The sequence below is a fragment of the Mandrillus leucophaeus genome, unplaced genomic scaffold (genome assembly GCF_000951045.1).
Source record: "Mandrillus leucophaeus isolate KB7577 unplaced genomic scaffold, Mleu.le_1.0 Scaffold245, whole genome shotgun sequence".
Lineage (NCBI taxonomy): Eukaryota > Metazoa > Chordata > Mammalia > Primates > Cercopithecidae > Mandrillus > Mandrillus leucophaeus.
Genome location: NW_012102532.1, coordinates 1,471,262 through 1,498,859, shown reverse-complemented (window position 1 = coordinate 1,498,859; position 27,598 = coordinate 1,471,262). Strand labels below are relative to the sequence as shown.

General features: G+C 42.4%; 1 protein-coding gene across 3 annotated transcripts in view; it reads right to left on the bottom strand.

Annotated features, from left to right (window-relative positions):
• The window catches only part of PEX5 (peroxisomal biogenesis factor 5), a 38,273-nt gene that overhangs the window by 9,859 nt on the left and 816 nt on the right, over positions 1 to 27,598 (bottom strand). Inside the window, exons 2-17 of one of the 3 annotated variants that reach the window (XM_011983064.1) lie at positions 27,228 to 27,422; positions 26,919 to 27,081; positions 26,612 to 26,647; positions 26,176 to 26,308; positions 25,827 to 25,958; positions 19,858 to 19,960; positions 18,881 to 18,971; positions 18,376 to 18,486; positions 18,023 to 18,115; positions 16,915 to 17,034; positions 13,005 to 13,148; positions 12,727 to 12,797; positions 12,138 to 12,350; positions 11,625 to 11,790; positions 11,030 to 11,187; positions 10,642 to 10,862 (exon numbers count right to left, since the gene is read on the bottom strand). In XM_011983064.1, the coding sequence (XP_011838454.1) occupies positions 10,661 to 10,862; positions 11,030 to 11,187; positions 11,625 to 11,790; positions 12,138 to 12,350; positions 12,727 to 12,797; positions 13,005 to 13,148; positions 16,915 to 17,034; positions 18,023 to 18,115; positions 18,376 to 18,486; positions 18,881 to 18,971; positions 19,858 to 19,960; positions 25,827 to 25,958; positions 26,176 to 26,308; positions 26,612 to 26,647; positions 26,919 to 27,065 (1,920 nt within the window). In that variant the 5' untranslated portion in view covers positions 27,066 to 27,081; positions 27,228 to 27,422 and the 3' untranslated portion in view covers positions 10,642 to 10,660. Of the gene's footprint in view, positions 1 to 9,382; positions 10,863 to 11,029; positions 11,188 to 11,624; positions 11,791 to 12,137; positions 12,351 to 12,726; positions 12,798 to 13,004; positions 13,149 to 16,914; positions 17,035 to 18,022; positions 18,116 to 18,375; positions 18,487 to 18,880; positions 18,972 to 19,857; positions 19,961 to 25,826; positions 25,959 to 26,175; positions 26,309 to 26,611; positions 26,648 to 26,918; positions 27,082 to 27,227 lie in introns of those variants that run through there. The other 2 variants (XM_011983063.1, XM_011983062.1) reach the window with 2 other exon arrangements.

Sequence of the window (27,598 nt, the reverse complement as noted above, 5' to 3'; positions counted from 1 at the left end):
AAAAAAAAAAAAAAAAAAAAAGAATTTGATTTAATTAATATTTAAATTGATTACAAATAATTTAAATAGTGTCTTTGTAAAACGGGTTTTTTGTTTTGTTTTTGACTTTTATTCCAGGTTCTGGAAGTACACATGCAGGTTTGTTACATGGAAAAACTGCATGTTGCTGAGGTTTGGTGTACAAATGATGCCATCACCCAGAGGAGTGAGCATAGTACCCAATCGTTTTTCAAACCTTCATCCCGCTCCCAGCTCTCTGGTAGTCTGCAGTGTCTATTGTTCTTATCTTTATGTTCATGTGTACTACATGTTTAGCTCCCACTTATAAGTGAGAATCTGTGGTATTGGGTTTTCTGTTCCTGTGTTAATTTGCTTAGGATAATGGCCTCAAGCTGCAACCATGTAAATGCAAAGGACATGATTTTGTTCTTTTCTGTGGATGCATAGTATTCTATATTGCATATGTATCACATTTTCTTTATCCAGTCCACCATTGATGGGCATCCAGGTTGATTCCACGTTATTGTTATCATGAATACTGCTGCAATGAACATATGAGTGCATGTGTCTTTTGGGTAGAGTGATTTATTTTCCTTTGGGTATATACCCTGTAATGGGACTACTGGGTCAAATGGTAGTTTTAAGTTCTTTGAGAAACCTCCAAACTGCTTTCCACAGTGTCTGAACTAATTTACATTCCCACCAACAGAGTGTAAGTCCCCTTCTCTCTGCAACCTCACTAACATGTTACTTTTCTGACTTTTTAACAATAGCCATTCTGACTGGTGTTAAGATGGTATCTCATTGTGGTTTTGATTTGCATTTCATTAGTAATGTTGAGCATTTTTTCATATATTTGTTGACCAAATAAATGTCTTATTTTGAAAAGTGTCTGTTCGTGTCCTTTGCCCATTTACAAAATGGTTTTCTTAACCTGAGCTGTGACTGCAAATTTTGCAGACTACAAAGTCACCCAAATGCATTATCTGAGTAAAATTTTAAGATGCCACATGTCTCTGATAAATTTGGGTTATCAACAGTAATTGTATTGCTCATTGATGCTAGCTTCAATATAATTTCTAAAATCCCAAGATGAATTTAGAAATTTTGACTAATACCGCCACAGATACTGATAATGATATCATTATCAGTATTATATTAATAGGTAATAGTCTATATCTGAAGATTTCTAAAGTAATTTCAAAATCTATTCATGTTTTTAATGCAAAAGCATGAATAATATAACATTCACAATTTTTTAAGAGAATAATTCTTACCAAATAAGGAAAATAGAAGTTTCTGTAAACTAATGAATTGTTTTACCATTAGTGCTCCTTGATATACAGCCAAAAATCTCTTGCACGTGTGCACTAGGAAATAACTACAAGAATATTCATAGCAACAATTTGTTCATTACAGTCAAAAGTGAAAACAACCTAAATGTTAATTGACAGAAGAATGAGCAAATTATTTGTGATGTATTTGCGAACTGCAGCTATATACTAAAATACAAATGAGTCTGAAATATAATGAATAAAAGTAAATCCCAGGAAACTATAATAGAATGATACCATTTTTAGAAGACTCAAAAGTCATTCTTATTGGTGAAAACTTAGAAGCATTGCGTACACAAGAAAGAATAAACTCTTTTATTCAATTTTGTGTTGGAGAGTCTAGATAGTGCAGTATAATTTTTTTTAAGATACAATAGTTATAACGATTGGAGAGGAATAAATAAAAAGGTCATCATTTCTATATGGTATGATTGTGTATGATTATAGAAAATCCAAAAGAATCTATTGTCAGATTGATTAAACCTACTGAATCTGTAAGAGAATTTGGCAATTGGATATATCACTACACAAAAAGAATTGCATTTTCATATTCAAAAAGAATTGCCAGAAATAAACTATTTTTACATATAATTTAATAAAGACATAATTTATAATATTAAGTACCTAGAGATAAATTTAATAATTATAAAACATCGCACTAAGTGCTTGCTTTGGCTGCACATATACTAAACTTTATATTTAAAAAATAGCAAACATTTAAGCATATTAAAAGATATTTAGGCCAGGCATGGTGGCTCATGCCTGTAATCCTAGCACTTTGGGAGGTCAAGGCAGGCAGATCACCTGAGGTAGGAGTTCAAGACCAGCCTGACCAACATGGCAAAACCCTGTCTCTACCAAAAATACAAAATTCTACAAGAAAATACGAAAATACAAGAATTCTACCTGTTAGTATATACCCAAACAATAGCTGGGCATGGTGGCGCATGCTTGTAGTCCTAGTTACTCGGGTGGCTGAGGCAGGAGAATTGCTTGAACCCTGGAGGCAGAGGGAGCAGTGAGCAGAGATTGTGTCACTGCACTCCAGCCTGGGCAATAAGAGCAAGACTCTGTCTCAAAAAAAAAATATATATATATATACACACACACACACACACACACACGTATATATATATATATTTATTTATTTATTTATACAAATTTAATGGAAAAAAAATAATTGTAAAGATATCAGCTCTTTCCAAATTGATCTACAGATTAAATGTAATCCCAACTAAAATCCCAATAGGCTTTTTTTGTAGAAATTTATAAACTCCTTACATAATATATATGAAAGAGCAAAGACTCAAGAATATTTTTCAAAAAACACAAAAGTGAATAACTGGGGAAGGAAACTTTCTCTGGAAGACACAAAGGCTATGACAAAAGTTAGATCACTAAGACGGAGTGGTATCAGCACAGGGACAGACAAAAAAATTAATGAAACCAAATAGAAATGAAAGAGATGGCACTGTAGATCACTGGAGAAAGGAGAAGTCATTCCGTGAATGTTTCTGAAGTAATTAACTATCCACATGAAAAACAGTATTAAGTTGGAGTCTTACCTCATACCATATATAAAAATCAATTTCGGATGGATTAAAGTCTTAAATGTGAAAGTCAATGCTTTAAAATTTATAGAGCAATATAGAGAATAATATTTTTATGATTTTGAGGTAGGCAAGGACTTTTGAACTACACACAAAAAGCAATAATCGTATTTTTTAAAGTGAGAAATGTAACTACAACAAACTTTTGTTAGTCAAAAAAAAAAAAAAAAAAAGCCAGTACATGAAAAGACAAGCCACAAACTGACAGAACTTATTTGTAATACATATGGATTAGTATCCAAAATACATAAGGATCTTCTAAAAATCAGTAATATAAAAACAACCCAATAGAAAAATAGACAATAGACATAAATTAGGCAATTCACAGTAATTCACAATAAAAACATTGAGCATCCTTTCATATTTATTGGCTATTCATATAAATAGCCAATAAATATGAATAGCCAATAAATATGAAAGGATGCTCAATGTTTCTATTATGTTTTTATTAATCAGAAATGCAGGCCAGGTGCGGTGGCTCATGCCTGTAACCCCAGCACTTTGGGAGGCCAAGGTGTGTGGATCACCTGAGGTCAGTTCAAGACCAGCCTGGCCAACATGGTGAAACCCCGTATCTACTAAAAATACAAAAATTAGCCGGGCATGATGGCAGGCTCCTGTAATCCCAGCTACTCGGGAGGCTGAGGCAGGAGAATCGCTTGAACCTGGGAGGTAGAGGCTGCAGTGAACTGAGATCACGCCACTGCACTCCAGCCTGGGCAACAGAGCGAGACTCCATCTCAAAAAATAATAAGAAGAAGGAGAAAAGCAATGCAAAGAAAAATCACAACGGAATACCATTTTAAAGTCACTAGAAGGGAAAAATTAATGTCTAACAATTCCAAATTATAGAACAAGTTGGAGTTCAACAGTACTAAGCACAGGAAAGATATAGAGCAGTGGGAATTCTTATACATTTATGATGGGGATGGAAAGTGGCACTCACTTTAAAAACAGTTCAACATTACCCTATATTAAATAGGGTACCTACCCTAAATTATTCACAAGAATTCTACCCATTGGCATATACCTAACAATTGGTATGCACCCGACTCAACAATTCTACTCCTTGGTATATACCCCAAAATGCTTGCATATGTGCACTAGGAGACAATTACATGAATATTCCCAATTTGTTCTTTACAGAGAACAGTGGAAACAACCTAAATGTTAACAGAAGAATGAACAAATTATTTGTGGTATCTTAGTGGACAGCAGCTGTACACTAAAATATGAATGAGTCTTTGAAATGTAATGCTAGATGAATAAAAGCAAGTCCCAAGAATGTAAAACAAAAAGATACCATTTTGAGAAAGCTCAAAAACAAATGCATTATTGTTATAGGGAAGCATACGCTGAAAGAACCTCATTTTTGTGCTTTATAAATTACATGTTAAGTGTATTCTCAGTATTATTAAATGTTACATAGTTTTAAACAATGAATAAAAAGGCTTAGTTATAATTCAGTGACTGATGGGATATGGGAGTGAAGAAAAATTTCAGAACTAGAGTTTCCAGGCTGGGAAATGGAAAAAGGGTGCTGCCATTAGTAATAATAACGAATTGTATTAGGAAAGGCTAAATATGGAGAGAAACGACCACATTAGACCTACTATGAGAAACCCCTGGGCCTGGACTCCATTCACTCTGCACTATGTCAAGCTAGATCATAGTTATGACCGAGGGTCATTAGATGCCTTGAAGATCTGGGTATTCTCCCTTCCCTAGTACATGATAATTCTAGTATTTGGCGGTAGGTCCTTTGAGAGATTTGGAGAATATGTATTGAATATACTTGTATGTGGTATCACATGGTTCTTTTTGAAAGAGACTTGCCCTTCTCTTCAATTAATAACTAATTCAGATCTGGAACCTGGGCAAAGGTGATTCATTGTAGGGGCTGACATTAGCCTTTTGTCATGCCTTCATTGGCTGTCCATCTCTCTTGCTCTGAGGAAGAACAGGGTTGATTAGCCATGACAAATACGTTCATGTGGATCAAGGGCCCCTCGTTCCTATTCCAACCTTACCATCTACTATGGTAATAGTGCTCCTCTTGCTCTGAGGATTAATTGCCTCTACACAGCCTCTACAATTCCAGAACCCTATCATCCCAACTGACACGAGGGAGCCCTCTTTCTCTTATTAGTCTATATGGGATTCAGTATAGGTTTTCAATGGAGGCTTGAGCTCAGGAGCATTTTCTGGGTTTTTGTCTTGTTTTGTTTTTTTGAGACAGAGTCTTGCCCTGTCCCCCAGGCTGGAGTGCAATGGCACGATGTCGGCTCACTGCAACCTCCGCCTCCTGGGTTCAAGTAATTTTCCTGCCTCAGCCTCCCAAGTAGCTGGGATTACAGACACGCGCTAACACGTCCAGCTAATTTTTGTTTTTTTTAATAGAGACGGGTTTTCACCACGTTGGTCAGGCTGGTCTCGAACTCCTGATCTCAGGTGATCCACCCACCTCGGTCTCCCAAAGTGCTGGGATTACAGGCATGAGCCACCGCTCCCAACCTCATTAATTTGGTTCTCAAGAGTGATAATTCTCTTTTTCTACTTACTTATTGCATTTTTAATTAGAAAATCCTGTTTATTCATTCTAAGAAGTCATTTGTGCTCTACTGGCATTTTCTTGAGAATTCCTGTGTGTGTGTGTGTGTGTGGTGGTGGTGGTGGTGGTGGTGGTGGTGGTGGTGGTGTGTGCTGAAGTTCTCTTCTGATTCTCTTAATTGGCCATGGGCCATAGTTGAGTTCTGCTCCAATACTCTCCTTCTTCCCAGTCTGTGCAAATGAAAGCAGGACCAACAAAGGTGTGGCACCTCAGACACCAGAGAGCAGCTCATCCAGATGTCTGTGGCCTCTGCAATGCCAGTGTGGTCAAGGCAATCACTAATCAGTCATACCCAAGGTGGCCCCTCCCACCATCACTGTCTCATTATGCTGCTCTCTCCTGACACTAGTATGAGTCTTCTTAGTAAGGACTCAGAAGCTCTGTTACAAGCTGCATAGCCTTAGTCTCCAAAGCCACAGCTTCCTTGCAAAGAGCTCCTTCCCACTCCACATAACTGCTGAACCCCAGGCCCTGGGCACTGAGGAGCCTCTGGGCAGGACGCACACCCCCACCCCTGCAGAAGTCCCTCTCCAGGAGCAGTGTTCTCCCTTCCATACCAAGAGCAGTTGAATGGGGTTCCTGGCTCATTCCTTGGCTTTGTTCTGAAGGGGAGCACCCCCTTAACTGTGCCCTCTCTAGGCGGAGCCCTCCAGAAAAGTATCCACCTGTACCTTTGTCTCAGGGCACTTCCCCTTGGGGAGGCACAGTGATCAAGAATTTCAATTCATCTTCTCCAACTAGGAGAGAATCAAAACATCTCCACACATGGATCAGCTCCCTTGGCATTTCCTGATTCTTCCACCCACAGTTCTAGAATGCATTCAGTTCACTCAGCAGCACTGATTAAACTTTTACCTGTCATGCACGATAGTGAGAAGTCAGAGGTAAGAGATAACACACCATGTCTAAGAACATTATTTTCAGTGATGAGGAATGGATGGCAAATGAAATGAGAAAAAAAAAAAAAAAGAAGCTATCACAGCAAACCAAGAAAGAGGATGAACCGCTGAACAAAAGTACTAACAAAGGCGCAGAGATGGGAGGACCTCTGTGACCTATAGCGAGGAGGTAGACCCTGCAGGACTGGGGACTAAGGGAGTATTACGGGAGAACAAGGAGTCCAGATCCACTCACTACTTTCTCATCACGTGCCTGCAAGTCTACAAAACAAGGCGCAGATTTTTGGAAGGAAATTCCTATTTTGAATTTGTTGAATTTAAGGTACCTAGGGAACATCCAAGTGGAGAAGACAGAACATAGGAGCTGTGCCACGTATCTAAGGCCTGGGGTGAGATCTAGGTGAGACTGTCATCAACATTTACATGGTAGTTACGCCACAGGTGTGGACGAGGGCACCACAGGATCCTGCAAAGCAAGGAAAGCCAGGCAAGAACAGCCCTGAGGAAGATCAACATTAAGCAGCAGAAAGAGACACATAAGGGAGACTGAGAAGAAGAACCATGAGAGAAGAAATAACAGAAGCAGGGGAGAAGACTTAAAGAAGGGTGTTCATCAATGCGGAACCAGAGTACAGCCATATGGATTGTGAACTGTACAACACTGCAGATCGGCAGATGGATATTAACGGCATAGTAATACGCAGTGCACGACCTGCCTGACCAGGTGTGGCAGAGCTCACAGTACGGTCAAGATCAGAAATCAATGTGTCCATCTGCTTTGGCAATCTGTGAAGTCAGGTGACCTCGGCAAAGTAGTTGCATTGGTGAGTGCAGGGAACAGTACTGTGGGAGAAGATGTGAATGAAATGGCCTTGAGTGGAGGCAGTGTGCACGGCCCACTTGCTGAAGCGGCTTGGCTGTGAGCGGGAGGGTGGGGTGGGGGAGTGTTCAGGTCTGCTGCAGCTTCTGTGCTTTCTGTTGGAATGTACAGATCAGAGCCTTTGCTCCCAGGACCTGGACTCCTTTTCCATCGAAACTCTCCAGGGCTGGCTCCTACCAATCACGCAGATAACCTCATGTGAAAGGCCTTTCCTCACCACCCTAATGTTGCCACCACTAACCCTCCCCTTCACTCTCTAGTACATAGTGACATTTTTGTTTCTTCAGAGCACTTATAACTGAAATTGTCTTACTTGTGTACTGTCTCTTCTCCAACAAGTATGTTAGCCCCAAGAGCAGGGATCTCATCTGCTTTGTGAATCATAGCCCTGGTGCCTGGAACTGGTGCTTGGCATATGGTAGGGGGTCAGCAAATGTTGGCTAAATTTTACTGGATTCAAAAGATGTACCTGGCACAAGCCATGCAAGAAAAGCATCCTCTTGGACACATTAATGCTACCAAAATCAGGTGAAGGAGACAAACCTGGAGACTTGGCTTAAACCAAGTGTTAGCTTAATTCTTAAGTCATTTACACAGCCAGACTTTGTCATGTCCTGCACCTGTGTAGGGTGGAAACTGCTCCTCCACCTGCCCAGCCCACTTCCCGCCTGGGTCTTTGCACCACCACCCTGCAGAGCCCAAGACACCAGCTGCCTCATGATCACCCAGGTGGCTACAGGTGCCATCACAGCTTCCTGCTCCCCTCCCCCAGGTGTTTAATTTTCTCCTCTAGAAAAGTAGCACATGCACCAAGAAAATTTGAGAATTACAGAGAAGTGTGATCTCCCCACTTTTAGCACATTGAGATAGTTCCCTATTGTCTTTTCAATGCATTTTTTTCTTGAGACGATCTGTAAATAATTGACTAACCATTTTTCTCACTATATTGTTAGCATCTATTTGTCACTGGAAATTATTCCATAAATGATTAAATAGCAATAGCTATATTTCACTGTCTGGACAATTTACTTACCCAGTTGTGTTTTAGACCTGTTTTCTTTTGTTTTTGGGTTTTTGGGGTTTTTTTTTTGGCAGCTTTTGAGCCAACTGGAAAAAAAAAATTAGACTTTGGTCAGGTATGGTGCTCATCCCTGTGATCCCAGAACTTTGGGAGGCTGAGGCAGGAGGATTCCTTGAGGCCAGGAGTTCAAGACCAGCCTGTTCAACACAGTGAGATCTAATCTCTATTTGAAAAACTTTTGAAATAAATTTAAAAGTTAGACTTTTTTTGGCCAGGCGCGGTGGCTCACGTCTGTAATCACAGCACTTTGGGAGGCCAAGGTGGGTGGATTGACTGAGGACGGGCGTTTGAGACCAGCCTGACCAACATGATGAAACCCCGTCTCTACTAAAAATACAAAATTAGCTGGGCGTGGTGGTGCATGCCTGTAATCCCATCTACTTAGGAGGCTGAGGCAGGAGAATTGCTTGAACCTGGGAGGCAGAGGCTGCAGTGAGCCGAGATCACGCCACTGCACTCCAGCTCGGGCAAAAAGAGTGAAACTCCATCTCAAAAAAAAAAAAAAACTTTTTTCCATGTCTAATGTGGCCATAGACATCTATCTCTAAGTATAAATATTTGTATATATTTTAAAATTTTTCCTCAGGATAAATACCCATCCTGATATGGCACTTGATACAGTTCCCGATAAAGGCAGGCAGAGCCAGATGAAAACCTTTAGAAACCCGAAGCGTTGAAAAACTATCAAAATCCTTCCATGTAATTCATAATACAGAACGACCTAACAATTATATGGCACTGCACACTTTCCTTTGTACTAGTAACAGGAGTAAAAATTCATGATTATCGACATCTCTTTCTCCTGCTAGCCCACAGAACAGGAACCTGTCCCCTGTGCTCTATCACTTTTAGAGGGATGAGCGGGTAACCAATATACCAATGAGAATTTCAAAGACAAAAACCATTGAATCCCAGTCCTCCAAACGCCAGCTCACCTCCTGCCACCCCACTTCATGGCCAGCAGAACTCATACCCACATCAGTTCCATTTATTCTTCGTACAAATATTTTACAGTTTTATTTTTAAATCATTTACACATATTCATACAAAGAAAAATAAATTTCAGGATGGAATCTTGGGACCATGGTAGTTTTAAAAAAAAAAATCTCTCTGATCATTAGCTACTGAAGACAAGGCAAGAGGCTTAGCAGTCATTTCCGGGGGTTAGTGTATTTCCCCATGCAGGGGACAATTGAGAAGAATCCAAGCTGCTCCCACATCTTCCTTCAATCTTCACCTTCCGGAGATAAGATGGGGGAAGGGGATTTTCCAATGCTCTCCCCTAGAAACATTTCAAGAAGTACAGCAAAGGCTTATGGTAACACTGAACCTTTTTGCTAGAAATCTGGCAAGATCGCAATTTCTGAACCAACTTTCTAGAAGAGTTAGCTCAATTCCCATTCACAGGTACTTCTAAGAGGAGGAGGGACTGCCGCACTCACCACACCCCCTTCCCACTGGCTCTGTCCTCCCACCAACGTTCCAGAACAGAGCTCTTGATCTCTTCTGATCTAGTCCCTCCCCGCTCCCACCCAGCCTCATTTCACAAGGAACCTTCCTCCTACACCACACACTCAGACCCTCTGTAGCAACTGGTCCTGGCAGCTCCTGAGGACCGCAGCAGTGATGACACAGGACTATTGCATCAGCATCGTGCTCACAGGGAATCAGAGCTCAGCCAGGAGAGGTCCCAGAATGACAGAACTATGAGCACTCCCACCAAAACTCAGCTCTGCTCAACCAAATCAACAATTCAGCCAAACAGGCCAACTCCTAACACATCCCATCCAGACAGACATTAGAGGCGCACAGCAGATGAACCTCCTACTTCCACTGCCCAAGGAAGCTGGACTACTATCAATTCCCAGTGAAAGTGGGGGAAAGGACAGACATTACAAATGTGGTAGACCCTGTTAGAAATGGCAGCTGATGATAAGTTACCCTAAATCGTTGGGTCCTACCCAAAAAGCAGCACCAAGAAATGGCATGATGAGCAGAGAGATCTGTAGCTGGATGTACAGCCCTTGAATTACCAAGGGACTCAGAGATAACACAGCTCATTTCCCTACAATTATGTAGGAACTAGAACACAGACTACCCACCCCTACGTTGAGGCAGCTCCTGAAAGGCCGTACCGCTTATGGTCATCAGCCCACCCCCTTGGTAGGCCCATTTGGGGAGAGGGAATCACATCCAAAGCAGGGATCCCTCCAGGTAGACACTCACAGGGCAGCCCGTCCCACTGTCACTGGGGCAGGCCAAACATAGTTAGGAGGGTGGACAGATCCCGTGCGTCAGCTGCCCCATAGGCATCGCTCTGGCCTAACATAGACAATGCCAAACGCAGGGTGCTCCAGATGTTCTCCGACATGGCGCCTCCTTCACCCCGGGGGCCCCGGCTTTTCCTCTGCATGTTCAGGGCCTCCAGAAAGTGCTCCACAGCCTCCCTGTAAGGAAGAAGAGGAATGAGAGCTATTAAGCTGAACAACAATGGGAGGAAGCAGGTCATCTAGCAGCTAGGGCTGGTTAGTCAAACAGGATCTGAGAATAAGGAGCTAGGGCCAAAGGCAGGGAGAAAAAGCTCATTCATTCATTTCTCAATAGATACTCTCACCGGTGAGCCCCAAGGTTGATGCAGCTGATGCCCAGGTTATAGCGGGACCGGATATAGCCAGGCTGGAGCTCGAGGGCCCGGCGGTAAGCAGCGACTGCTTCTTCACTCTGGTTTCCATTGGCCAGGGTGGCCCCTAGCTTATTCCACAGCAAATAGTCCTGGGAATAGAGAGGCACAAGGGATGGGAACAGCTTGACTCAGATCAAATTCTGCCCTTCACTCCACCTGTCTCACTATTCTGTTTAGCTAACATGTTTCATCCCATTCCATTCTGACCAGTTCACTGTGTGGCTACAATGTAGCCCCTCTCACCCTATGCAGACTCTTATGTCCAGATGACTCTACACTCCCACCCTTCTTTTCCCAACCCTCCATGGCTGTCAGTACATGGAACACTGGAATGAAATACCCCAAGACTCCAAAAGTCTGAACAAATTATTCTTTTTTTGTGGGGGTGGGCAGGGCCTTGATTCTCCCACTTCAGCTCCCAAGTAGCTGGGACTACAGGCATGCGCCATCACACTCAGCTTCCCAACAAATGGCTCTTCAATAAGGTACAGAATCATGTCCCATTTCCATTCCTCCCCGGGCTCACATTGGGACGAACGCTGAGGGCAGCTGTGAAGCAGTCCACGGCCTTGTCATACTCCCCACTCAGGTTGAAAAGGACTCCCAAGCCACACTGCACATCAGGGTCAATGGAGGTAGGGTCCAGCCGCACAGCTGCCAGGAAGAGCTCTTTCACTTCAAGAAACAGGGAGCTGGATGAAAAGGAAAAGAAGCACAAAAAAAGTAGGTAGATGAATGTCTCTATTCCCATCCCCCCAAATTAATTCCTTCATTGATCAATCATATCCCCAACATTCATCAATCTATCAGTCATCCCTTCTACTCTCAAAGTCCAATATAGAAGCCTGTTTTTCTATTTCATCCTAGCACTGAACTGTAGAATTCAGACCTCCTTCAAGGTGATCCTAGGTTTCCCATCCCACTCTCAGGACCCTTCAGTCTCAATCTATCCAAACTTCCAAAATCAAGGTCACCCTCTACCCTCCTACTGGGACTTAGGTTACTGTAATTCCTCATCCTAGGAACCCCTCATACTCACTCAGACAACAGAGACCCCAGGATACGCTTGCTGGGGCCCAGTCCTGCCCCACCAGCCCCTTCTTCTGCAGGTGTCACCAGATGGGCATAGGCTGGTGTGTACCGCAGCCAGTCTCGTAGGGTTTCACAGGCCTGTCGCTGCAGGGACTCGTTGGTGAAGCTCACGGCCAGAGCCATCAGTGCTGTCTGGTTATCTGGCTTTAGCTCCAGACACCTGTTTGATCAGGGATGGGCAGACTTGATATCCGCAATGACACTGGCACACGTGAGCACCCTGGGATCCAAGCCAAGCTTTGAACTGCAGAGTCACAATGGCCTCCCTCACCTGTGACTCCTCTGACATGAGTTAATAAAAAAGTTACAGATCTAAGGGGGAAGTTTTAGCAGCTAAGGAACCAACCAGAGCCCCTCAAATAAAGTCAAAAGCCGATGAAGGAATGGAATTCACTCCAACCCTCAGTTTCAGCATGAGAAAACACTCTCAATAGCACCCAGAAAGCAGACAAGGATTCAGGTCTACGCTTCTGTCATTCAAAAGGTTATATGCAGAGACTTGGAAGCACCTCACCCATACCTTTCGGTGTACTCACCTCCGCAACGCACTGATGGCTAATAGTTCTTGTTCATTCTCTGCCTGGGTGGTACCCAGATACTGCCAAGCCTAGAGGGAAGTTGACAGATTCCATCACCCCATATTCACCTCTCCATTCGCCCTTCCCCCTGGCTTCTCCCACTCACCATCTCGCTCTCAAGCCCCTATCCTAGGCCACCACCCAGGCCCTAACCCATCTGCACTACCCTCCTTGGGGCCTTTCTCAAGACGGAGGAAGCAGTCTCTAGTCAGAAATCAGAATATGGAGTCACTCACTTCCATGTGCTTAGGATCCTGCTGCACAGCTGCCTCAAAAAGCAGCACAGCATTTGGCAGGTCCCCCTCCTGAAGGCGCCGCAGCCCTTCTTCAAAAGGCTGAGGGTGATCACGCAAGGGGTTCTCCTCCTCAAACTGGTACCCCTACAAGAAAAGCACGTGAGAGACGGACTGAGAGTTGGCACAGTGAGAACAGCAGGGTTGTGAGGATGACAACCAACAGGCGGAGAAGCTGAGGGCCTCCAAACAGGTTCCTGAATTAATTGCTGGCAAATTCTCCATATTATAAAGATCATGTATGACAAAGTAAAATCATTTGGTATCAGGCTCATGCTGCCATCTCCTGCTCATGACACCTGGGAAGCTAGTCAAGTCTACAAACTCATCCACACTCGAAATAAGTTTATTTTAGGAAGTCATCACAGGCTTGCATTCCCACACCTTGACTTCTCACCATCAGGCAGAACATCTCAACAGGATCTGCTTCTAGTAATGAGATAAAGTGTCTCTAGCTATTCAAAGTGCGTTTCTTGTTATCCTTCAATAATTAGTGTATAAAGGAAATGTTGTTTGGAGCCCTGCCATTCAAATATAACTCCTCCTTAGCTCACAGTCGTTCCACATGTCCACTAGATGAAACATGTTCAAGCATTTTGAAATTGTTAATTTACTCCCCAATTTCATTCTTAATAATTATGACTATTAATCTGTGTCTGACAGTAAGCAAAACCTGGATCCCAAAATCCAGATGGCAGAGAATACTTCAGAAAGACACCGTTCTCCTCCAGCTGAGGATTTCTCACTTTACAGAAGAGTTCCAATACTATCTGCAAAGCTTTGTCAACTGGCATTTTACACTAGGCAGAGAAGAAATAAGGCAAAGGGGAGGTCACTAGTAAGCTGCAAAATTTGGGACATGCAAATAAAAGTCCCTTTTTGGAGAGTAAATAGTTACCATCACAGAATCATATACCAGGATGAAAACAAGATGCAAAATGCCAGGTGGAGGTCTTTCTAAATGCAGTTAAGAATACATTCAGATAAAACTGTACAAAATAAAGACATGACGCCCTTTTTCATTGTTATTGTGAAAATGATAAAGAATGAAAAACACTTAAATCTTACCAGCAAAGTTCTAAGTCACGATCAGATGCAAATTATTTGTCACAAATGAAAATTAAATAACTACAACGGGGGTTTAAGAAGAGAGATATGCTACAGTGGATTTGAGATAAATGTATGGAAAGTAATTTATATTGAAAACAAGTGTGTTTTTGGACATCCCTGTAAAATATAAAAACTCAGAAGGCAGAAAATGACCCTAGTCCAGTGATCAGCAAACTTTTTCTGCGAAGGGCCAGATGATAAATATTTCAGGCTTTGTGGATCTGCTGCAACTACTCAACTCTACTGTTGTTGTGTGAAGGCAGCCAGACATAAGTAAACAAATGAGCACGGCTGTCTTCCAATAACATTTTATTTATGAACACTAAAATTTGAATTTTATATAATTTTCACTTGTCACAAAGTATTACTCTTCTTTTGATTTTCTCCAACCATTTAAAAATGTTAAAACCATCCTCAGCTAGTGAATCATTAAAAACATAAAGATTTATTCCAGAAGCCAGTTTGCTGGCCCTTGCCCTAGACTGTTACAGTTCAATAAAACAAATCCTTCCGCATTCAATCTCAACTATTGTTCATCATTACTATGTGTGTTTTAAGCCACTCTACAGAAAACAGAGATTACTGTCATCTATAATGCAATTTCCTAATAAAAGTAATTCCTGCCTCTCAGAGCTACAGAGGACACCAAATGAGAATCTTCACCAATGCCTTACCAAAAAGATTAAGCTCCTATGTGTAAACAGCTATTATCCTCATTGCTCTGGCTACCTCCTTAAGATATAATGGCCTGTATATGACACCCAGGAGTGATGTGAATGCTCTTCAGGTGTCTTCATTAGATAACACAACAACCCAAAGACACCATCTTGCAACCACAGGATTCTCTAAGTTTCCTCTCATCCATATTATCTATCCTCATTGAAGTCTCATCAATTGCTGATCAAAGAGGAATTTTCCAAAATTAGAATATTTGCAGAGATGATGGAAAAAGAGTACTCTGGAGGATACATCAAAAACCCACAGAACACAGGATAAGCTTGGCTTCACTGTTACATCCTGAAAAGCCAAACCCACGTCATTAATTTTATCCGATACATGGTCTGGTCTGCTCCAAAATATCATAGGATCAAACTGCACAAATGATCACTACAAAGAGTTTGTCCCATCACATACTTCTCTTTTCTCATAATAGTATATTAGTATCTGCCTGGGCTGCAATGTCAATTGCCTCTGAAAATTTAAGGGCTATCAATAAACACACAGTACATTCAAAGAGACCCATGAATTTATGTAACAATCAAGAGTCAAATTCATTTTGTTTTTAAAAAGTGCTATTGACAAGGAATTTAATATTAGCTTAAAGCCAGATACTGTCGGAATTGCTTACTACATCACTTTTTTGAGGAACATTGACGCAAGTGTTTTTGTCCTAATTTTGCAATATCCCAAAGTATCAATGATATCAAGTAGGGCTCAAGAATCCACAAACATACTTTTAAAGTTTTTAATTACAAAATGTATTCTGGCCAGCATGTCATAAATATGAGAGTAATAAATGATAAAAGAAAATGCTGCTCATACAAAACTAGTATTACGTCTATATGTATCAAAAGCATGGACATTTTTACAGAAATATATAAATTTCCATTTATAAGTTGATGGGGCCTACATGACTTATCAAATTGTTAATACAAAATAATAACAAAAGTGTTATCTACATTTCCTTCAGTTCTTCCTTATCAAAATTATATACAATTAACTCATAGATTGGTGAAATATATGGTAAGGTCCCAGCTATCTTTTCCCTTATATCACACAGGATAGTTAGAAAAATCCAGATCAGACTGGAATAATAAACACAATCATATTTTTCCTAATACTGTTCTTCACTGGCTCTCAAACCCTAGCCTTTTTCTGAACTGCATCTTCCCGTCTTTGCATAGCTCCCTTATTACATCAAGATCCATCTCCAGCACCCTGGTTTGCATCTCAGGCCCTGGTTCCAGCCCCAGAATACTTTCCCAGCCATATCTGAACTGAGAAAAAGACATCACTACTCACCTCCCCAGTTCCTGTTTTGCCTTTTTTTAAAACCGAGTGATTCTTTCCCCTCTTCATGCTTTAACTCAGGAGTTCAGTTATTAAACACATCCCCAAATATCCTACAACCCACAGGTAGGTTTGTTTTTTAGTAAGACCCCAGAAGTAACATATGCTTCTAAGTCAAGAGCACCATATGCAAAATGCAATCATCTTTCATACTAGTAGGAAATTTCCCTAATATTTAAGTTATTTAATATAAATTATTTGAAAACCCTAAATTAGGGCAAGTGGCTAGTACCTATAAAAGATAAGAACTTAAAATGAACGTGTGAGTTTAAAAAGTAAACAGATAGCAAGATGTGGAGGCAAAGGGATAGTCTGCCCACTAACACTCCCCACTAAAGGAGTCAGCAGTCTTCTCAAAAAGCTCCCAATCTGACCTCCAAGCACAGCTACTTCCTCTGTGCTTTTAATGTGGCAAGCAAGTGCAAACCTCCTTCACAGGTGTTGTGTACTGGATTGTCGTTATTGACAAAGGTAGTCTCAATAACATCTATATCCCAAGAATAAAGTATATACTCAGTCACTGAAGAGGAAGGGCAAGGGAATGATTCAGACTTCTTTTCATGGAAAGGGACTCAAGAAAATACTTAAAAGTACCCTTCAAATTCAGGATTAAAGGAAACATATTAAAAAGAAGGAAGTTCTGGAACTGAAAAACTAAGAGTTTTTACCTTACCTTATCATAGGTAGCTGACGTGAGGTCATCATAGTCAGAAAGCCAGGGGTGAGCCTCAGCATCCCGTTTTGCCATCTCCTCCAACTCTGCCTGCAACTTGTCCCAGAAATCGACATCAGACTGTAAGGAAGGGAAGGCGGATAGAAAAAGGAGATCCATCATGACCACCCCACCCCACTCTCAGCTCTGCTGGGACTGATTCCCTAAGGCAGCAGTTCTTGAATTTCAACATGGTTAAGAATCATGTGAATAACTTTTTAAAAATGCAGATGGCCGGATCCTATCCCCAGATACTTATTTAGTAGTCTGGGGTGATGGCCAGAAATCTGTAGTTTAGTTTTGTTTTGTTTTGTTTACTTTTTTGTTTGAGACAGAGTTTTGCTCTTGTTGCCCAGGCTAGAGTGCAACAGCATGATCTCATCTCGTTGCAACCTCCAACTCCCAGGTTCAAGCGATTCTCCTGCCTCAGCCTCCCAAGTAGCTGGGATTACAGGTATGCGCCACCACACTACGCAAATTTTGTATTTTTAGTAGAGACATGGGGTTTCTCCATGTTGTTGAGGCTGGTCTCAAACTCCTAACCTCAGGTCATCCACCCACCTCGGGCTCCCAAAGTGCTGAGATTATAGGCATGAGCCACCATGTGTGGCCCAGAAATCTGCATTTTTGAACAGCACCCACCCCATCCCCAAGCAACTCTGACACAGATGATCCAGGACAATTTGCACCATCTTTGATGCTCATACATCCACTCACTCCAAGACACCCACTCACTCCAAGGCACCCACTCACTCCAAGACACCCACTCACTCCAAGGCACCCACTCACTCCAAGACACCCGCTCACTCCAAGACACCCGCTCACTCCAAGACGCCCGCTCACTCCAAGACACCCGCTCACTCCAAGACACCCGCTCACTCCAAGGCACCCACTCACTCCAAGACACCCACTCACTCCAAGACGCCCGCCAAGGCACCGGCTCACTCCAAGGCACCCGCTCACTCCAAGACACCCACTCACTCCAAGACACCCGCTCACTCCAAGACACCCGCTCACTCCAAGGAGTGCTTTCTTTCGGGTTGCCTCCTCCTGCACTATCTGCTCTCACCTCTATAGCTGACTTGGCTCGTTCAAACTCCATATCAAGGGCAGATGTGTTTACTGGTCTTGTGAACTGGTCAACCCAGGCATCTGATGTGCCCTGTGACAAAAAAGGATGGTCAGTACCACTACCACCAACTTTCCACCCTTCAGACGCACACTAAATACCCACTAAACACCACCAACCTGGGTACTTCTGAGAAAACCATTCTCAGAATCTCTTTCCCACCCACTTGGGACCTGGGTGCTATCAAGACAAGCTGGCCTCATCCTTCCCCATCGGGGACCACTGACCACTGAACCCATGGCCTGGGCCATCAGCTGGCTCTGAAGTGGGACTGGAAAGTGACAATGTCCTACCTGCTGCTGTATAAACTCTGCTGCCCACTGTTCTGCCTGAGCTCGGCCCGACCCTGCACCGGACTCCAGGGACACCTGCCCTTCGCCAATCTGCCGCACGAATTTCAGGAACTGGGGCACAGAGACACACACAGGCCACTTGGGAAAGGACTTCCAGGTGTGCACTCTCAATCATGCCCAAGAGGAGCCTGTACTCACCCCTCCCCTGACCATCTCTAGCTGCAGACAAGATATGCTAAAGACCCTAAAAGAAGTACAGAGCAAAAAGAAAGGGATTTCTGGCTCTAAAGACGTGAAAAGGCATCAGAAAAAAGAGTCAGTAGGCAAGGAGATGAGGGAATGAACACTAGAAGGAAGAGGCAGGATCTTAAGTCTCTGTTCTACAGACAGGAAGGAAGAGACCCAGGATCTCTTTTCCTTCTCTTTAAACTGGGGTAAGAGAAGCAAGATTCTTGCCTTCCAAAACCAGCTCTGCTGGGCAAAGCAGCAGAGGGATGTGGCTCACCTCAGAATTAGCCAATTTGGGGTCATCCACTTTGGCCACAAAGTCACTGGCCGTGTGCTGCAGATCCTCCTCAGGATGATATTCATCATACCTGGAACGGGTAAGAACTAATTTTACACATTAGTCTGCCATCACCTTCCCCATGCTACTCCCCACTCCTAGCCCATGACAATGACAGTTCCTATGGGGGAACTCCATTCTTCTGTTGAGAACCTACAAACTCCAATTTGCATTATAGAAGGACATTTGGGCAGGAGTGTGAAAGTACTAGCTACATCCTTTTACCTCTCCCTTTCCCAAACATATCTTTGCATACAGATGGGATAGTAGCAGGCTCAAAATTAAGAAGGGAACAAGGTAAAATTATGAGCTTTAAGATGTAGTTATGAACTTCATATAGGATAGTTAGGATTCTTGAAAAATATATATATTTACATATATACATATATTTTAAAATGACCTGAAAACTCCCTTCCTCCCAAATACAGCTGATATGTATATATGTATATATACATGTGTGTATACATATGTGTATGCAATATATACATGTGTATGTATCTACATGTGTATATATATATACGTGTATGTGTATACATGTATGCGTATATATACACATGTACATATACATGTATATATGTATGCATGTATACATATGTGTATGTGTGTGTGGCTCTGTGTGTGCACATGCATGTGCTTTTGTTTTTTTTTTTTAAAGACAAAGTCTTACTATGTTGCTAGGGCTAGACTTGACCTCCTGGGCCCAAGTAATCCTCCCACCTCAGTTTCCCGAGTACAGGCACACAACCACCCAGTCCTTGACCACATTTGAACCATAAATTCACAGGAGTAATAATCCAACGGGAAATCTTAAATAATAAAGTAAGTTGGTTTGAGAACGTGGATGGAGGAGGTTAGAGGAGGCGGGAAAACTCTCCATACTCCTTTCACAGGATTTGGAAAGAGGCAGCTGAACTCACCAGCGATCGGTGGCTGTTCCCTCAGGTTCTCCCAGCCACAGCTTCTCCTCTGATTGCTCCAAATATTCCTCAGCCCAGCGGGCGGGGGACACAGACAAGGGGTCTGCAAGGAGCAGAGAGGTGGGGAAATCACACGGGTTCATTCAGTGTGGGCTCAGGGAAAGGGAAGGAGATGTCCACATTCAACTGACCCTCTTAGCCACACCAAAGCAGACAAAGCTCTGTTGACTCCCTCAGAAACCCCTGGTCAAAAGAATATACTACTAAATTTTCAACAAACTCAATATCCAACCCATTCTCAAGGAGCCTGGGGCAGAAATTTACCGAGAGTTGGGAACGGGAGATCAAATAAGGAAGCTCAGAAAAGGATTAAGAACTAAACTCTTTTGCTTGAAGTACAAGATATTTCAGTAAGAAATAGGAAGCAGAAGGGCTTCCACTTTCCTCAAAAGTACAGCAGAGAGCCAGTAAGGAGTGAAGGGAGCACAGAAGGGCTCCTGTTCCTTAACCAACCCTCTGGTTTGTTCTCCCTCTACCCAGAGTTCACATAATCCCGGCCAAAGGAGCCTTATTTCATTGTAATTTGCCTACCAAGAGAACCAGAGAAGTGGAATGCTAGGCTAGAATGAAAGATACATGGATCTGCTCTTCCCTATGGATGTCTGGTGGGTTTTTTCATTTTTTAATTGAAATGTAATATACAAATATGAAACCATACAATGTCTACCAAACGTAAGTGTACAGCTAAACTAACGTCCACATATGAATACACTCACATAACCACCACCCGGATCAAGACACAGAATGTTTACAGTTCCCTCACAGGCTACCTCAGTCTCCCAGCCCGTAGAAGTAAACACTATTCTGACTTTTCTCACTTTTGATTATCTTTGAGTAGCTACGTTTTTTCAGTCTAAATCTAGAAACTGTCTCAGAAGCTCTAGTGACAAAGGGGACTGCTGCAACATCAGAATAAACCTATCAAGGCAACAAACTCAATGAGGGTGCTGAACTGTTTTTCAACCTCCAGGACTTTGCCCTTAATATCCTGAGGCCAGAAAAAAAACAAGGAGACTGACTGCCGGCCCTAAAGAACAAGGAAACAAAGAGAAGCTACAAGCCTGCAGTGTTCTTTCCTTCTGCCCTGTGTCCAGAACTAATCTTACTCGTTAGTCTGCCACCATCTTCCCCAGCTATTCCCCCCTCCTGGCCCATGACAAGGACAGTTCCCAAGGGGGAACTCCATTCTCTTGTTGAGAACCTACTAACTCCAATTTGCATTAAAGAGGGACATTTGGGCAGGGCTGTGAAAGTATTAGCTGATACTAGCAGTCTGTCCCTAGTTTCAAGATCTGACTGCCCTTGCTTTTAACAGTGAGAAAGTCAACTTACCCCTTTGTATTAAAGTATAAAAACTTTTACTCCATTTTAACTGAGACTTTGCCTGAATAATGTCAACAAAGCAGTCTCAAAATCTGAGCATGAAATGTCAAATGTGAAAAACAAGGGATCAAGATTCTCAGAATACACCTAATTATAAAAAATAATTACTACTTATTACATTATATATTATATATAATGTATATAAAACATTATACACATACATCATTATACACTATACATATACCTTATATATAATATATAATGTATAATGTAATAAGAAATATGGTTGGCAATCGTTTTTTGACCATAGATCCGGTCTCTTAATTTCAAGGACTCTCAAAAATTCAATGCAGATTCTGCTCACTAGCTCTTACAGGAAGCATTTCTCTTCCATTTGCCCCAATGAGACTGTTGCCTCAAGTGTGGAGACAGAAAGGAGATGCTTAATACTCAAAGAGACTTTAAGATCTCCTAGTTCCTTAGTTCCATTCTTAGTTGAAATTCTTAGTTCCATTCTGTTGAAAAATAATTACTCCCTCCTCAACTCTCCAATCGCTGCTAACTCTCAACTACAGTATTTTACAAAAGCATATTCTGGCCCTAAGTGCTCCTCAAATTCACAGAAAATATTTCAAATTGCTATGAAATGGTCCTCTCAAGGACAAAAAAAAAAAAAAAAAAAAACAAAAAATACAAAGCACCTTTGAATTTTTACAACAGACATGAGGACTTAACAATAGATATGAGGCAGTTTAGGGAAAAAAATCCCAGAGCTGAGAAAAGCCATCCTCAAATTTTGGTATTTGGCCATATTAGCCACAAGACCCAGAATTTCTTGGCATTGGGAACCTATCCAACAAAAGAGTCAAATAACCGAAAGAATCAGAAGAGTAACACATTGCCTTCACAACCTTTGAGAAATTTCTACAGAAAATCAGATCCACGTGGATACATCTGAGATCAAGGCAACTAAGGTCTAAAGAGGGGACGCCCCTGCCTGAGGTCATAGATTAGCAGAGTGAGAACAACCTAGATACCAAATATCCCACTCAAAATGTGCGCCTCATATAATTTCTCATTGTTTACTCATTCCTTCTAGGCACATCTTTCCCAAGCTCAAAATTCAAAAACTCAGAACTTGCTACTACTCTTACTCATGAAAGTTTCTGTGTCTGCTAAATAGCAGCACTGTGGAGAAGAATACAGGTTCTAGGGTCAGCCTACCCACATTTAAATCCTAACTCCATCATTTATTCACTGTGCATCTTCAGACGAGTTACTCAACCTTCTTAAGTTTCCATGTCCTTATCGTTAAAGCAGAGATAACAGTAGGGGCTGCTGTGAAGACCAACGCACACAGTAACAAATGTTAGCTATTATCATTAGTCTGCTCATGGCAAACTTGTACCAAAAACAGAAAGCATCACAATGAGACTGTTATTCCAAAGCCTCTCCTCCACCATCCAGAAAAGATCTGTTGCCAGTTATCTTCTGCTACTGCTATCTGTGGCTTTTCCCATGAAAGTGCAGGTTTATCTCTCACGATTATCCTATGAACCTCATATACCATGTCAACCAAAGCTGTCTAAATTTAAGAACCCTGAAAGATGTGTTTTATCTCCAGATCTGAGCAAACACAAGATTTTTTGGCCCAGAAGACTTAAGATGGGAATTCCATCACAAAATAAAGTAAGCTAAAAAAATGAGCTTCATGTGGTGAGAGAATAGTTCTGTATCTCAATCGTGATGGTGCTTACACAAATCTACACATTTAATAAAATTGCATAAAACACACACACACAAATAAGGGCATGTGAAACTGGTAAAACCTAAAGAACTCTGATGATTGAAACAAGGGCAATTTCTTGATTTTGATCTCTGCATAACTGTTAACGTAAAATGTTACCACTGGAGGAGATTGGGTAAAGGGTACACAGAACCTTCCTATACTTTTTTTTTTTTTTTGCAACTTCCAGGGAAACTAAGTACTTCCAAATAAAAAATTTAAATTTAAATAACTGAGCTGCAAAGTTCTTTTTAAAGTTGATTTTTACTCTTAACAACGAAGATTTTAAAATAAGAACTTAAAGAGTATAGCCTTCTTTCATCTCAAAATCTACTTATCTATAAAACCACAGTTAACCTACACAATTGATGTATCAGCCACAAATGCTATAATTAAAAATGAAGGATAATAAAAAAAAGTCAGTTATGACAAAACCAACTCCTTTCCTTCAGCTTTTTCTCCCAGACCTCCATTCATTCATTCAATACCAGAGGCCTACTACATGCAAAGCAATATACTGCTGCAAGAAGACATATGAAGGCAGACTTCAAACAGCTCAATTCCAGTTCTAAGGTGTGCATGCCTCTGCCTCTGTGAAACAGGCACAATTCCCAAAGAATATACAAAATACTAGAAGAGCTCTACTAAGAGCATTTAACTGGTGAGACAGATCCAACATGTTTTTCTAAAGTTGTTTTTCATTTCAAGTTAAGGAAGATTTTACTGGCTGCACGCAATTCAGGCAATTATAACAAAAATTTCATCCATCTCAATGCTCATAGTAGCAATGATTTTTTTGAGTTATCAAAAATGACTAATGCCCACATTACAACAGAAGCCCCTCTGTGATAAGAGATAGCACTTAAGTCTATGGTTTATGTGAAAAACTGAGTTTCTGTCTAGGAGAGGGTCTTTGCTATGGTTCAGATTTTAACTTCTGGCAATTTCACAAAGAATCTCAACTTGAGGGAGGGTGCAGTGGTTCACGCTTGTAATCCCAGCACTTTGGGAGGCTGAGGTGGATTACTTAAGGTCAGGAGTTCAAGACTAGCCTGGCCAACATGGTGAAACCCTGTCTCTACTAAAAATACCAAAATTAGCCAGGCATAGTGAAACACACTTGTAGTCCCAGCTACTCAGGAGGCTGAGATGGGAGAATTCCTTGAACCCAGGAAGCAGAGGTTGCAGTGAGTAGAGATCACACCACTGCACTCCACCCTCGGTGACAGAGCCAAGACCCTGTCTCAACAAAAAAAAAAAAAAAAAAAGAATCTCAAGAGTCACACAGACATGAGTTTGACTATCATCTCTATTATTCAATGATCTTGCACAAAGTATTTAACTTTTCCAAATCTCAGTCTCCTCATCTATAAAATGAGGGGAAAATATCCACCTTGTAAGTGTTACTGTGAAGTTCTAATGAGCTTAAGAAGATAAAATGCTCAGCACTATTAACAAAGCCAAGAGCACCTACTGTTCTACCTTAACTCCAACTTATGGGTGGGAAAGAGACACGTGATAAAACAGACCCACAGATCTTATTAAAGATGAGTTTTAGTTTTTAGATTTGGGGTTTTTCTCTTGTGTGCGGAGAAGCCTATCCTAAACATGGGCCTTCTTCACACACATTTGTCCCTGATCAGATAGGCTTAAGGTAAGAAGAATCAATCCTAAAGGATGCAAGGAGCAATGGATGCTCTCAAGGAAAATTAGGCTGAGACCTTGAAATCTGTAGCAAAGCAAGACAGAACATAAATTAAAATGGTGGGGGTAGAAACCAATCCAGTCCCTTTAATCATCTCAGAAAAATTCAGGAACCATGATGATGGGACTCCCCGAGATCCTGGAACTTTGTAACTTTCTCCATGTGTATCTCTTGTTATTCTTGATTTCTTAAACTGGAAAAAGGCTAACTTTTGAGAGCAAGCAGGAAGAGGAAAGCTGAAGAGACTGCCCTTCCCACCATGTCCCTGATTAGATAGGCTTAGGACAAGAAGAATCAATCATAAAAGATGCAGGGAGCAATGGATGCTTTCAAAGAGGAAAAATTAGGCTGCGACCTTTAAATCTGTAGCAAAGCAAGAAGAGCATAAATTGCAGGCCTGGCAATATAGCATCACAGTTAAGGCCACAGGGTCAGGAATCATTCAAATTCAGGATCAAATCCCAACTCTATCACTGACAAAGCTGTGTAACCTTGGGGACACTTCACCTCTAAGCCTCAATTCTCTTATCTTTAAACTAGGTCTAAAAACAGTAACTACTCTCAAGGAGAGGAAGTAGACAATGCATTCAAAGCATGTAACACAAGGCCTAGAACATAACTATCATTATTAATTTTTATTATGATCATCATGGTATGGTCTTTACCTTCTAAAACCACATATTTCAGGCACTTGAACATCACAATACTCTGAAGGCCCCAGTTCTGTTCAAAATAACTTAATGCTAGAATCCCAGGTGCCGCAGTGAATACCCTCCTCTTCAGCAACACTGCCATCCATCCAATCTGCAGATCCTCTCCACCAAACCACAGTGATAAAGCTCCAGGTAACAAAAAGGACAACCTACCTCTTCGTTCTCTCCATCCAAAAGCTCTTATCTAGTACAAACCCAGTCCTCTGTTTAATATACATTTCATTCTGTTATCACCTAAGGGAAATTGAGTTCAGTACCCTAACTCTCTAGAAATGAGTCATGAGGCCAGAAAAATCGTAATCACGCTACACCCTGAACAGGGGAAGGGCATAGAATTCTGCCCCATAGAAGCCAGTATAGATTTTCCCATAACAAGCTTCACCTGTAACTTCAGAGATGAATTCTTGGGACCAGTCAGTCTCATTATAATCCTGAGTTACATCCACAGCATCTCCAGCTGCAAGAAACTCCTGGGCCCAGTTCTCAGACAAGGCCAAGTCTGCCACACCAGGGGCTTAAAAGAGAAAGAGAGAAAGAAAACTAAGACAGAAGCAATACATACCATTCCATCATGCCTAAAGAACCCTGAGTACACGTGAAAACACTCTGTTACTTTTTCTGTCTCCTTCTGCATCTCAGTTCCCCAATGCCAGCAGCATCCAATGGAACCCCCTTCCTTGGCCCTGGCTACATGGAAAACAATCTCCCCTCCCACTAGACTCTGGACTCACCTCTCTGGGGAGCCTGGCGGAAGTTTGACTGCTCAATCTGCTGCATCTCAGCCAGGAGGTCATCCATCTTGAAGGTCTGAGGGGCACGGGACACAAGGGGTGCATTCTGGTCCTGCAGGAATTCAGCCACCAACTGCCAGAAAAGAAATGATGAAATGAACCCATAGGGTCAGGAGGCCCCAGCAAAAGACAGGACCTACTGGAGGGGGATCCCAATGTCAGATACAAGGAAAGGAAAACACAGAAACTGGAGACACACAAACAGAAATTGTCTTTGCATAGATTTAGAAGCACAAAAAAAATACACTTAAAAACAAGCAGGCATTCTCATTTGGTCAGGAAAGCCCAAAAATTGAAATATGGGTGAACTAAGTTTAAAGGTAAAAACACAATGGGCAAGAGAAAAATGGGACAGAAAAGAGACTGGTCTATTTACCTCATCTTCAGAAGCTACTCCCAAAGGCTTGGAGGCCTAAGAGAGAAAGACAGAGACGCAAAATGGTGCAGTTCCTCTAAAATGAGGGGTTGATGAAGACCACAGGCATCTGAGCCTCGGTTTGTCCATCCATAAAATGGTTGCCTTTATTTAAAGGTGCACAGGGTTTTCTAGTGTTTAGTAAACGCTCATTAAGTGGTAACTACTATGATTTGCAACACAATAGAGAAAGCAGTTATACCAACATGTACAAACAGCCCCTCCACCTCAGACCACCACCTGGACTTTCCACCTCAAGAACACTCACTGCCTCAGAGGCTGGGGCTCCGGGGGGCCAGGGGCCAGGCCTCAATCCCTCCTGCCGAAGCGCCTTGTCCTGGGTGAAGTGCCCGGCTAGCTTCATGAGCGGGTTGGCACCCCCGCATTCGGCCTCCACCAGCTCCCGCATTGCCATGGTGACCGCCAGCTCTCTGATGGACACAGGAGGTTTGGAACTGAAGTACCGAAGCCAGACTCTTCCCAGACCCACAACTCTGCCCGCACCTGAGGAAGGCACACAGGCGTCTGCCCCGCACTGGCCGCCCTCCACCCCAGTGCCTTTTGCTGTGACCCCCACCTCTGCCAGGAGTTCGAGGGAGGTCGGTACTCTCTCCTGCCGCCCCCCTCAAAGGCCACCGCTTCCAGCCTGTGCCTTTGCAGCGGCCTCCACGACTACGGTCTCATGGGCTGGGGGCCAGCAGCCGCCCCCACAAAGGGGCCTGGAACCCGGGGGACTACGGGGACGCTTCAACAACCGGGCTGGACGGGGACACTGCCCGGGCAAGGGAGAGTGGGAAAACAGCCCGACCATACCTAGGCCCCCGCAGCCCCAGCATACGGTGAGCACCGCAGAGGGGCATTCCCTCCCCCTAAGTCACCGGAGCCCTTCCCCCGGCTCGGCCCCGTCCCTCCCGGCTCCCCACCGCCCATCTCCCCGGCCCTGCTGCC